This window comes from Morus notabilis, unplaced genomic scaffold (assembly GCF_000414095.1).
Source record: "Morus notabilis unplaced genomic scaffold, ASM41409v2 Scaffold302, whole genome shotgun sequence".
In the NCBI taxonomy this organism is placed as follows: Eukaryota; Viridiplantae; Streptophyta; class Magnoliopsida; order Rosales; family Moraceae; genus Morus; species Morus notabilis.
Window position 1 is genome coordinate 338,719 of NW_010364886.1, and position 11,885 is coordinate 350,603.

The following is an 11,885-nucleotide window of genomic DNA, read 5'->3' on the forward strand; positions in this document are numbered from 1 at the left end:
TGGAATGGTGGATCTTACCTACACTCGCATAAAAAACAAAAAAGAGTTCTTATATCAATAAAAGAAAATAGAATTTGACTTTGTAATACTAATTTAATAATTCATTTTTAGTATAAAAAGATAGATCTATTTTTTTTTTATTTTTTGGAAAATAGAGATCTATTAGGAACCAAAAGAAAAATGAACACGTAAAAAAAGTAAAACCATAACATATTCATCTCCAAAATAATAACGTGTTCATTTGTGATTTACATTTTTAATTTAAATTAAAATGTATTTTTATGTAAAAATTTTTTTATTATAATAAAAAAATTAAATGTAATTATTTTTTAAAATTTTTAATTATAATAAAATTTAAATTTTAAATTTAAATCGATAAAATTAACGTGTTAAATCATTTTTAAATCGCCACGTGTCAAAAGCCTCTAACCAGGACATCTCCTCTTCAAGGGACCCCACATCAGTGGGTCCCAGAAATACCATTTGCAGATGCCACGTGTTAACATTTCCATCTCCCTAAAAAAACTCTAAAAAAAAAATCCCTTCTTCTATTCTTCTTATTCAGAATTCCTTTTTTTTTCATTTTTTTTTCAACTCGTTCTAATTTTTTTTTTTTTTTTAAATATATATAATGAAAATCTTTTGTTGCATGAGCTCAAACAAAACAAAATCCACTAACCCTTTTGAGAGAATATATAATATTAATATTGTTTGTTTCTGATTTTCGTTTTCCCATTTCCCCTTTTTTTTTTCCTTCATTCTTCTTCTTCTTCTTCTTCTTCTTTCGCTTTCTTTCGTTTTCTCAGTCACTGTGCGTGCGTGTTGTCTCTGTTTCTTTTCCTCCTCCATTGATTTTCCCGGAAAACAAAAGAAAAGAAAATGAGGTGGGACAGATTAGAACTTGTAGGCGGAGAAGGAGAGCAGAGAGAGGAGGAAGTGTTGGTGGGTGGTTCTTCTGGGCCAGGGAAGCGGTGGGGTCACACCTGCAACGCCATTAAAGAAGGGAGATTTCTCTACGTCTTTGGTGGTTATGGCAAAGATAACTGTCAGACCAACCAAGTACACTTCTTCAACTCTGGTGGGTCTTTCTTTTCTTCTATCAAAAAACCCAATATGTATATATACACACACATATGCATAGGTATATGTATATGTATAAATTTCCCATGATTGTCTGTTTTTCTCGTTCTTTTTTTTAATGGGTGTTTTCGTTTTGTGTGTGTATGTGTGTGGCTTGGCACTTTGGTATGTAGTTTTTCATTTTGGTTCATAATGTTAGGGGTGAAGGTTTGAAACTTTTGTTGGCATGTTATGTCGATTGATCGTTATGAGGAACGCTATGGAATTGTTTCTTAGGGTTTTTTATTGTTGGGTTTGTTTTTGTAATCTTGTAACTTCCTTTTTTAGGTCTTCTGTTTAGCATTAATTAGTTTCTAATTTTTTGTGGGTACTCCCTAGTTTGAATCTTCCTTTTCCCCCCTTTTCAGATATGAAATTGGCATATGCTACATTTAAAAAAAAAAATGTTGGGAGTTTGATTTTGCATTTGGGTGTTCTCTTGCATTTACCTTTTTGTATCTTTTTTTTTTTTGGTATTGAAATTGATTAATATTATATAGTTGATTGTCTAATTCTGAATGGCTGATTGCAGCCACACAGACATGGAGGCAGCCAGTGATAAAAGGCACACCCCCGACCCGGAGGGACAGCCATAGTTGTACTACTGTTGGTGATAATCTCTATGTATTTGGTGGTACAGATGGGATGAATCCTCTCAATGATTTGCATATATTAGACACTTGTGAGCAACTTCTTCTTTTAATCTCTTCCCCTTTATTAGCATTTTCACACGACCATGTGCAGGACGGTACCTTGCCTTCTTCGTTTGCGTGCTTAAAAGGCAAATTCGTGAACAAATAGGTGTTCGAAATAATACTAAAATCATGCCTTTTGATCTGTAAAGTATTTGTCCAATCCGATTACGGGATCTTACTATATTGTTTCTTGTATTGTAGCCTCACATACATGGATATCTCCAAGTCTAAGGGGAGAAGGACCGGAGGCGCGAGAGGGCCATAGTGCAGCCCTTGTTGGTAAACGGCTGTTCATATTTGGCGGTTGTGGCAAATCTTCTAGTAGTAACGAGGAGGTGTACTACAATGATCTCTACATATTAAATACAGGTGATCTTTCTATGAAATAGAAGTTGCACCAATCACTTTGCAAGTTGGAATCCTTTTGATTATTAATGGCACAACACCTCAAAGGATGATACGAACAAGTTTAGTTGACTTGCTTAATATATTGCTCTTGAAGTATCCTTAGAAATAATTTGTGGAGGTTAATGTGCTTGCTTGCTTTGTCATTAAGCCTCTAGGACTTTTAGGTCTCATATTGGATCCGAATTTTACATTGTGAGTGGTTGATAGTATAGGCTCTCCAATCAGTGTCCTTCTTATCACCTCTAGAAAATGAAGATGTGTTTTGAAGATAGAGATGGGGATACCGGGTGTTGGGTACAAAGAGCATTACATCTCATCTAGACTTAACTATTGAGTTTAATCATAATTTGGGGTATACAACTATACATTAAGAACATCTGGGATGCGTGGCTATAGGTTAGCGACTAATCGATTGAAATATTCTTTTCTTTTAATATTGTAGAGACATTTGTATGGAAACGAGCTACTACATCAGGCACACCACCATCTCCACGCGATAGCCATACTTGCTCTTCTTGGAAGAACAATTTCATTGTGATTGGTGGTGAAGATGGGCATGATTACTATTTGTCTGATGTTCATATCCTTGACACAGGTACTGCTAGCTAGTCTGCATAGTTTACTGGCGCGACTTGAAGTATATTACTTAGAATTGTTATTTGATAGGAAAAATAAAATCATTGTCGCTTCAGTATATTGTAAATAGTCCTATACATTTTGATATATTTCTGGTGTTGCATACTTCCATAGATACTCTAGTCTGGAGAGAGCTGAACACTTTGGGCCATTTATTGACCCCTCGTGCTGGTCACTCGACTGTTGCTTTTGGCAAGAAGTTATTTGTTTTTGGTGGATTTACAGATGCCCAAAATCTCTACAATGACCTGTACATGCTAGATATTGGTATGTATCAATAATATCCTTAAAATATTCTGGTTTACTTGAATTTTCCTTTTTCTATTACTTTTTGGTGTGCATGGAGATAATTTGAATTCCATAGTTGGAGCAGACTTGTAATGGCATTGACTCCGTTGTCATGTTTGTGAATGGACTTCTATACGAGTCAAATATGGATAAAACCAAATGATTTTGACTTTTGAGTAAAATGTGTTCTATAGTAGTATAGTTTCATTCACCGTCTTAAAGATGGTGGAAATCTCACTATGAAAAAAGGCTGATTAAACTTTATGTATAATTTATGATTAAACTTTATGTATAATTTAAAGGCAAGCACTTTTCTTCGACATTAATGTTCAACGATTCTGATCAATGTCCTTGTCTGTCTACCTTGCGTTCTTACTTTGTGTTTCTCTTCCTGGCATTTTTTCTTTCTCTTTTTTTTTTCGTCCGCTAATCTAACCAAGAGTGTATTGTTGGTGCAGATACTGGGGTATGGACCAAGGTTGCTACTGTAGGCGATGGTCCTTCTGCTAGATTCTCTGTGGCAGGAGACTGTTTGGATCCACACAGGAGAGGTGTTCTTGCATTTTTGGGTGGTTGCAATAAGAGTCTTGAGGCACTCGGTGATATGTATTACTTGCATACAGGTTAAGTATGAGTAGCATTTGGTTTCCTGGACTGCAACATTATAATGTCTTACAGGAATGGTATTTAAATTTCAGGACTTATTAAGGAAAGTGAACAGAGGCTCGAGAAACTGTCGCTGAGGAAGCAGTTGAAGCTTAAGTGCCAAGAACAAAATCTTACTCCTATTCATGACAAGTCTCTTGTGAGAGTTGGCATTGGGGCTAATATTTACCAACCTGTGACAGTGCCAGTTTATGGCCAAGCATGTGAGTAGGGGTTGCAATTTGCGTTCACGAGTTAACGATAAGAAAATAGTTGAACTTCTACATAACTAGTTCATTAATCATTTAAACTATGTAACTGATACTGGGAAAGTTTTTCTTTTTTTAATGATTTTGTGACTAGGTGGAGAATGCAATACTACTCATTATTAATTTATAAAGCATCGAAGTGACCTCATGTAACATGTTTAGTTTTCTCCTGTTGAATTTATTCACATCAAATTCAATTGATGTGTTTGTATATGGTGGTTTATTTACAATCGTAATTCATAATCATACATTACCTCTCACAGTTTTAGAAACAGGACGGGGGATCAATTTAAATATAGTAGAGCTTTTGTATTTCATGACACTTTTAATTTATCGCAGCATTTAATTCGAATCTCATAATATGCATCAAAATGCATATATCCTTTAAAAGAAATTGACGTTATAGCCATGCATCTAAAATTCTATTGCTCTCATTGCAGACATACAGAATATCAGTTTGATACAGTCCCCACCACTACAGGGAAAGAAAACATTTCAAGCCAGGGTTACTGAAAGAATCTCAGATGGATATACTATTGAAACTTACATTGATGGAAAGCCTCTTCGCGGAATATTGTTCTCTGGCAGGCAAGACTATAACCATACGGCTATTCCTACTAGTAGTAGGTAAGAGTATAGACTTCTTTTGTTCATTTTATAGTTGGTAGATTTGGCAAAATAAGAAAAGACATTCTTTTCTTAACACTACAGCTAACATTTTTTATTGTTTCATTCTCTAACCAGGAAGCGGGCTGCTGGGGAAACTGGAGATGGTTTGCAAAATGGTGACTATAGCAGCCAAACAAAAAGTTCTAGGGTCCTGAAGCTGGATACTGTAGATAACAGAGAGGCGGTTAATGTTTATGAACAAGAGTCATCGTCACATGAGCTCCAGATAGAAGGTGCTGCGGTTCCTACTTCGAAGGATCAACCATGTTTTGATACTCAGAAACACAAGGTCGGGCAAACTTTTCCCTTTTTTTCTCTTTTATTATTATTTTTTCCTTTTGCTTTTTGTTATTCCGGTTCTCAAGAGTTGCTTGATTAGAATTTGGTCATCTGAAACAAGGTTGTACTCTGTGATTAACAGTTAACAAGTTACCAGGACATTCTTGGTCTGGCATAAAACATTATAGGGTTAGTTTGCTGTGTATCATTTGTCTTAGGAGAAGAAGTCAAAGCTCAAATCAAATGTTGAGAAAAAGTAAGATATTTAGATTTTGTACTTTTCTTGGGATATTTTGGTATATAATAGAGCATCGCATTTCATAAGCGTTTATGATAAAGCAATATTTCTTTGTTAAATAGAAGTTAGTTATTATGATAAAGCATTATTTCTTTGATTTGCTTTTAGGATAGTGGACTAGTGAGTAAATTAACAAGAGTATTTCTCTTCTCCCAGTAGTGTAGTTCATTTATTATGCGCTTTGTTTAGCAGACAACTCCATATCAAATAACTTGAAAGCTAAAGTGCAATCATTTGTTTGAATGCTACTTACTTTATTCTTGTTACGGGTAGAAAATGCCCATAAGAAGTGAAAATATGTATGTGTGTGTGTGTGTATATAGAAGAGGTATAAGCTCTCAACTTACATATTCACATTTAACATATTCGAAGAGATGAATTGGTGTTACTTCCATTTCACTATTAAAGTTCTTCATTACATGATGTCCATGTCCCTAAAATTTCATTTGAAGTTTTGAACTTTGTGACTTTCGTTCAGGACACTGAACCACTGGTGACTCCTTTGGATTTGGGAAATGAGCAGTCAAAAAATGCAACAAATTTCAACCCCGAAGTTCCAGGAGAGGACAGGACAAACAGTGCTCCAAATGGTAATGGTGAGATTCCGAAAGAAAAGCCGTCTGCCCCAGCAAATAACTCTAATTTGATGTCCCTTGATCAAGGTATTTAATTAATAAGTTTTATTTGTATGGCATCTTACATGCATGTCCTTAAGCCTATCTTTGATAGAGAAGGGAATCTTTATCTTGATTTGTTTGGTAGAGAGGAAGTAAATCGATGGGACCCACCACATTTTTTTTATCCTTCCAACTTCGGAGAGGAAAGAGGAGAGAATATTTGACAAAACAAATCGCAAGTCTGATAACCATTTTGACCTTGATCACACCTTATATTCTTATTCGAAATTAGGGTATAATTGTGAAACAAACTAGATTAGACATTTTGTTTTCACCTCTCTCTCTTATACCAAACAATATGACAGAAATGCTTCTTCCTTTTTGTCTTCTTCACTTTGGTGTTTTGCTTCTTCTTCCTCCCTCCCTATTTTCTCTTTTGTACCAAACATAGCATAGGCATAGATAGGACATTCTTTCCTCGCGCTTATATGGCAAAATTGTCGACTCAAACTGAAATCATTATTGATCTAGGATGACCAAGAGAAAGCAGAGAGAGAAGAGATAAAGAAATAGAACCACTAGAGAACAAGAACTCTGAGGAAAATCAGAAATCTCAATACCCATTCACCAACCGTAACTGAATTTAGAGCCCGTTTGGTTCATGGATTAGAACTATTTTCGATTTATGTGTATTTTTTGTGAGAGAAAATACTGTAGCGAACCATGAATCATGATTCGAATAAGAGAATGAATCCTCTAACCAAACGGGCTCAAATTGCTCTTGCTAAGATATTTATAGATAAATAACAATAAAAATAAGATTAACTTAACTAATACCAAACAATATTAAGATAAAAACATAATCCTAAATGCAAATTTAAATACTGAACTAAAGTATATCTCCATCAGATATAGTATTCGTTTCTAATAAATTGGCACGGCCTTGGAACTTCTGTGGTCCTCATCTCATGATCAGTATATTGTCATTCAACTTTTTCCAACATATACCCTTTTCTTCAAAATTGACACTTCTTACTAGCTGATCAGCTGTTCAATTTTCTGATGATAGATGACAGGACATTAACCTCTGGACACAATGAAGCAGCTACTTCAACTTGAAACAGGTTGATCATTAACGGGTAACTTCTAGAGACTAGAAAATGCACAAATGACTGTCTTTTGTACATTCGTCTAAGGTGATCATAGAATGCATATGACAAGATAATACAGGATTCGCTAACTGGCGGTATTTCCCACCACCTAACTCTTTTTAGGTCTAAAGCTGTTTAGTTCTATGTAGTTTGTGTCTAAGAGTGGCGATTTTATGATGACTCCTGGTTCGGATTGAGCCGGCTTCGTATATTTTTGGACAAAGAGGTTACTTCCCAGAAGCTGGTGACTTGTTTAGATATGTTTTAGCAGCAAGAAAGAATCAGATGGCACTTGCAGCACTTTTCTGCTGGTTCCATTTCCATGAGATGTCAAAGATGGCCTGAAGTATTTATTTATTTTGTTTCTTTCCATTTCTAAACTGAAAAAAGGAAGTACAGAATCTCTGGAAGAGAATTTCATTTTGGAAAGCTTTTTCTAGGGAGGGATTTGTCTCTCTTTTCTTTTTGGTCAAAGGTTCCATATTTATATACACTCCTTGACGGCTTCAAGGGAAGATAATTTCTTGCATTTGTCTTATCTACAATTAAAGATTAACATTTTGAGTAGTGGTATTATCACCGTCACCATTGAGCTATATCCAAATTCAACCAAATTGCCGTTTATTTTCGCGGACTTTAAAGATAACATTTTGTACTTTGACTTTCTGTAAAATATTTACTGATAAATCACGTTATGAACCTGTGATTATTAACGCTTAATTTCAGAAATTTGTCGAAATCTTTATGTCCAGAGACTAAAATTGCTAAAAATTATTAAATTTATGAAATAATCAGCCCAAAAAAAAAAAAAAAAAAACAGTTATAACTATAGTTGAGGACAAGAAACCACGGCCAGTATTCTTATGGTGTGAGCAGCATGTCGTTTTGCCAAAGAAGTTTGTCGTCGTTTTGTAAATCATGTCCTTCCTCCCGTCGCCTGTTTGCCAGAGGGTAGGAGTGCTAATTCATATTAAGACACCTAACACAACCAAAACCAGACATGTTCAACATGAAATTAACTTAAATTAAGTTGATTTATTAAATTTTTAACTAAAAATGTTATAAAATGGATATAAGTAAGATAAAAATGAAATCTTTAGGGTAAATTAATGCAATTTAGAAGGGCTTAATCTTAATGAAAGGACATTAATTTAAATCCTAGATTTTCAAATTGAGAGAGATATTAATAGAGATCAAGAATTCTCACTATTTCTTAGATTCATGGACCCAATTAAATTCAGTAGTATCTTTCATTCAAATTTTTTCCATCAAGAGCTTTTATAAAACTCTTGGACTCCCGAATTTAAAGTATCCTACTTTCACACAATTCACATTTACAGGATTTAACAAGCAATTGATATTTCAAAAGGGTAACTAATAGTGCAGGATGCCTAGCTCACAAATTGATAAGTCTAACATGTGAATCTCAAATATGTGAGACACATTGTAAGTAGTGGTATTTATTAGCATTGATGCTATATCTACATCTATATTCAACCAATGTGACGTAAATATATAAACAATAAACATATGATTAATAACCTCAACTCAAATTAAACTTTTTATATTGATAGTGTTCAATCAATTTAAATGATACTTCATTAAATGATTAGAGATGTAATTATGGGCCAGGGTCGGCCCAGGGCCATCCTACTACAGTGTCATGCCGGCCTAGCCCATCAATAATGGTGGGGTTGGACTGGACTGGGCTAGCATTTCTCAGTCTATGAGTCGGCCCAACACTACTAATGAAATTTCATAGGTCAAGCCCGGCCAGACTAGGGTCATCGTGGGTCGGTCTATGTAAGGCCTACTTAGTCTGGCCCAATATAGATCCACTGGGCCAGCCCACCAAAGACCCATTTTAATGTAACTATATATATTATCTATATTTACTAATATTGTAAATATCTTATGCACAATTATTCTGACTGTACTCTTTTTTTCTTATCAAGGTTTTGTCCTACTAGGTTTTTCTTAAAAAGATTTTTAATGAGGCAGTCGTAAATAAAATCTCTTTTCATATTTCTATTGACTATTCACACTTTTATATTTGTTAACTTATCTAGAAATTCAAAAACGAAAATTACAAAAATTACAAAAATTACAAAAATGCAAGCTAAGATGAGATGGCTCATTATGGGCCAAGATGGGCCTACCTATCCTAACTCGTAGATGGGCTAGAATGGGCCGGCCCGTTCATAGCCCATGGCACGGCCCAGCTTGGCCCATGACATGACCCAGTCTAACTCACGTAAAATTGACATGTGGTGTGAGTTGGGTCAAAAAATATTCTTATATGGGCTGATCTAGTACGGCCAACTAAAATTATGGACTGGGCCGGCACAGCCCATGATCCGTGTGGGCTTTAGTAGACGGAGTTGCGTCTTTCTTGATAACAATAAAATCACCTACAACTAACATCTATTTGGGTAACCTCTAGCTAGGCTCTAGCTTTAGTCAGTCTTACCACTTACTAGGAATATTGTTGTATGTGTGCCGCGAGACTGGGAACATGATGAGTCAAGCTCTCACTCTAACGGAGCCAATCCTCTCCCTAAAAGCCCACCAACCAGTATTAAATGCCAAGTCCTCTTCTTAAAAACCCACCAACCAGTACTATAAATGTGTCAACTACTGATAAACCGGTACTCTAAACAAGTTGAGTTAACTTGGTGTCTAGACACTCTATATGCCATTCAGAAATGGGTAGCAGAAAAACCCGTTTTGCAATGGCCTCTATTTTAGCGTTACTTCTCATAGTAGTGTAATATCCAACATTTTGAGCTGCTAACTTGGGAGGAGCGTTACAATTTAATGTTAGAGCAATATGTTTCCGGAGATATAGTGGGAGTTTCATAGGACTAAGTACTCAGTCAACATAAGATTTATATTTTGAGGAACAAGTGTGTTTTTGAATTTACTAAGACAATTATTCAGTTGAAAAAATTAGATTACTAAATTTTGAGGACGAAATTTTTGTAAGAAGGGGAGAATTGTAATATCTAACATTTTGAGCTACTTGCTTGAAAGGGGCGTTATAAGTTGCCAAATTGTCTAATTCAGCTTATGTCGGAAACAATACGTTTGGTTGCAGTGAGAAGGAGAGGAATGCAGTTCCGAAACTGAAAGAAAGTCTCAGCGACACTTGAAGACTTCTTTCTACTTCTTGGATGGGAAAAAACTAGTGCAACTGGTTTCGTGTGAGCTGTAGCAAGCAAGGGCATGTCACCAAACTTGATCTCCAGGGGCATGATGATAAGTCAAGGCAACAACGAGCAGACACGTGAGGAGAAGATGTTGTATTTGGAAGGTAAGTTAAATCCTTCTTTGCTTGACCTTCTTGAATCTAAGCAGCAACAACTTCTGTGGTCACAGAATGCCAAACTACCTCGGTTCTTTGTAGAATTTGAGATACTTGGACCTTTCATATTCTAGCTTCTCAGAAGTAATTCCTCCTAGTCTTGGCAATCTGTCAAAGTTGCTTTATCTTGACCTTCATGTTAGAGAGATTGTAATATATCTCTCAATCTTGATATCACAAAATTGGATTAAAACACATTCGGGAAGAGTAAGCTGACGCAAGCACGCGCTGCAGCGCGAAAGAGTGCACGCTGCAGCGCACAGACGCGCTGCAGCGCGTTTGGGCGCTGCAGCCTGCGTAAAACAGACCCTCGGGTCTGTTTTGCTAGGCATGCGCGCTGCAGCGCGCATTTGAGCGCTGCAGCGTAAATCTTCGACGGAAAATGTGTTTGTGTGTTTCAGTGATCTGAAAAGGTCTCAAACCATTGTATCTATTTGTGATATGTTTTCTCACATATATGAGCACTTATTAACAATAGAAATAACTATTGTTATAAGTGCATCAGCATATAAAAGATAACCATCAAATTGAAAAGGTATCTTTATGTGAAAGGTTGTAACACTTAAAGAGGATGCATGCATCCCTGTCTTTATATAATGGATTACAGAAAATACAGATTGATATACATTGTTCTAGAACTCAATATTTTTGCTGGATATTGTGTTCAAGGGTTTGTTGTATCTTGGGGGTAATTTGCCATTTAGAACTCGTTAGCAAACTTTGAGAAGTGAGGGCAAATAAAACCTTAAAGGAAAGTATTCCTATACGCCTCAAACCCTTCTTTCTGAATTCTCTATTCTTTTCATCCTCCCAAATTCGAATTTCCCCAACAATCTTTAAGGTTTTAAACTTGCTGCAATGGAGGTTGAAAAGAACAATGGATTACAGAAAATACAGATTGATATACATTGTTCTAGAACTCAATATTTTTGCTGGATATTGTGTTCAAGGGTTTGTTGTATCTTGGGGGTAATTTGCCATTTAGAACTCGTTAGCAAACTTTGAGAAGTGAGGGCAAATAAAACCTTAAAAGAAAGTATTCCTATACGCCTCAAACCCTTCTTTCTGAATTCTCTATTCTTTTCATCCTCCCAAATCCGAATTTCACCAACAATCTTTAAGGTTTTAGTCTTGCTGCAATGGAGGTTGAAAAGAATATGACGTCTTTCCTCAATCCTAATGTTCAACTTGATCGTTTTGATGGTACCAACTTCACCCGCTGGAAAGGAAAGTTATTCTTTCTTCTCACCATGCTTAAGATCGCCTATGTACTTGATCCGAAATTGGAGCCACTTCCTGAACCAAAGGAGGATGATTCTGAAGAATTGAAGACCGCAAGGAAGAAGCGAGGAGATGATGAAATCATGTGCCGGGGTCATATTCTCAACACTCTCTCCGATAGGCTCTACGATCTTTACAACTCGATGGAGTCTCCAGTGAAGATTTG

General features: G+C 35.9%; 1 protein-coding gene across 3 annotated transcripts; it reads left to right on the top strand.

Moving 5' to 3' along the window:
• Positions 1-811: 811 nt before the first annotated feature.
• LOC21402019 (kelch domain-containing protein 3) lies at positions 812-7,674 on the top strand. Of its 3 annotated transcripts, none has more exons than XR_002902994.1 (11): positions 812-1,078; positions 1,652-1,801; positions 2,016-2,183; positions 2,665-2,817; positions 2,973-3,125; positions 3,605-3,769; positions 3,845-4,015; positions 4,501-4,687; positions 4,805-5,018; positions 5,151-5,264; positions 5,785-5,859. XR_002902994.1 is itself a non-coding variant. In XM_024171513.1 (11 exons), exons 1-11 carry the CDS (start codon positions 880-882, stop codon positions 7,040-7,042), a joined length of 1,794 nt encoding a protein of 597 aa, XP_024027281.1. In that variant the 5' UTR covers positions 812-879; the 3' UTR covers positions 7,043-7,673. The 3 variants fall into 3 exon arrangements, 2 of the variants coding, with proteins under 2 accessions (XP_024027281.1, XP_024027283.1); XM_024171513.1 differs by lacking the exon at positions 5,151-5,264 and adding an exon at positions 6,993-7,673 and having other exon boundaries at positions 5,785-5,968; XM_024171515.1 differs by lacking the exons at positions 2,665-2,817; positions 5,151-5,264 and adding an exon at positions 6,993-7,674 and having other exon boundaries at positions 5,785-5,968.
• Positions 7,675-11,885: the final 4,211 nt, after the last annotated feature.

What these genes read in the sequence shown, in the direction of transcription:
- LOC21402019 (XM_024171513.1), top strand. Translation starts at nt 880, where the DNA reads ATGAGGTGGGACAGATTAGAACTTGTAGGCGGAGAAGGAGAGCAGAGA. An exon ending in AGTACACTTCTTCAACTCTG is followed by an intron (nt 1,079 to 1,651) that starts GTGGGTCTTTCT and finishes GGCTGATTGCAG; the next exon opens with CCACACAGACATGGAGGCAG. An exon ending in TTGATACTCAGAAACACAAG is followed by an intron (nt 5,019 to 5,784) that starts GTCGGGCAAACT and finishes ACTTTCGTTCAG; the next exon opens with GACACTGAACCACTGGTGAC.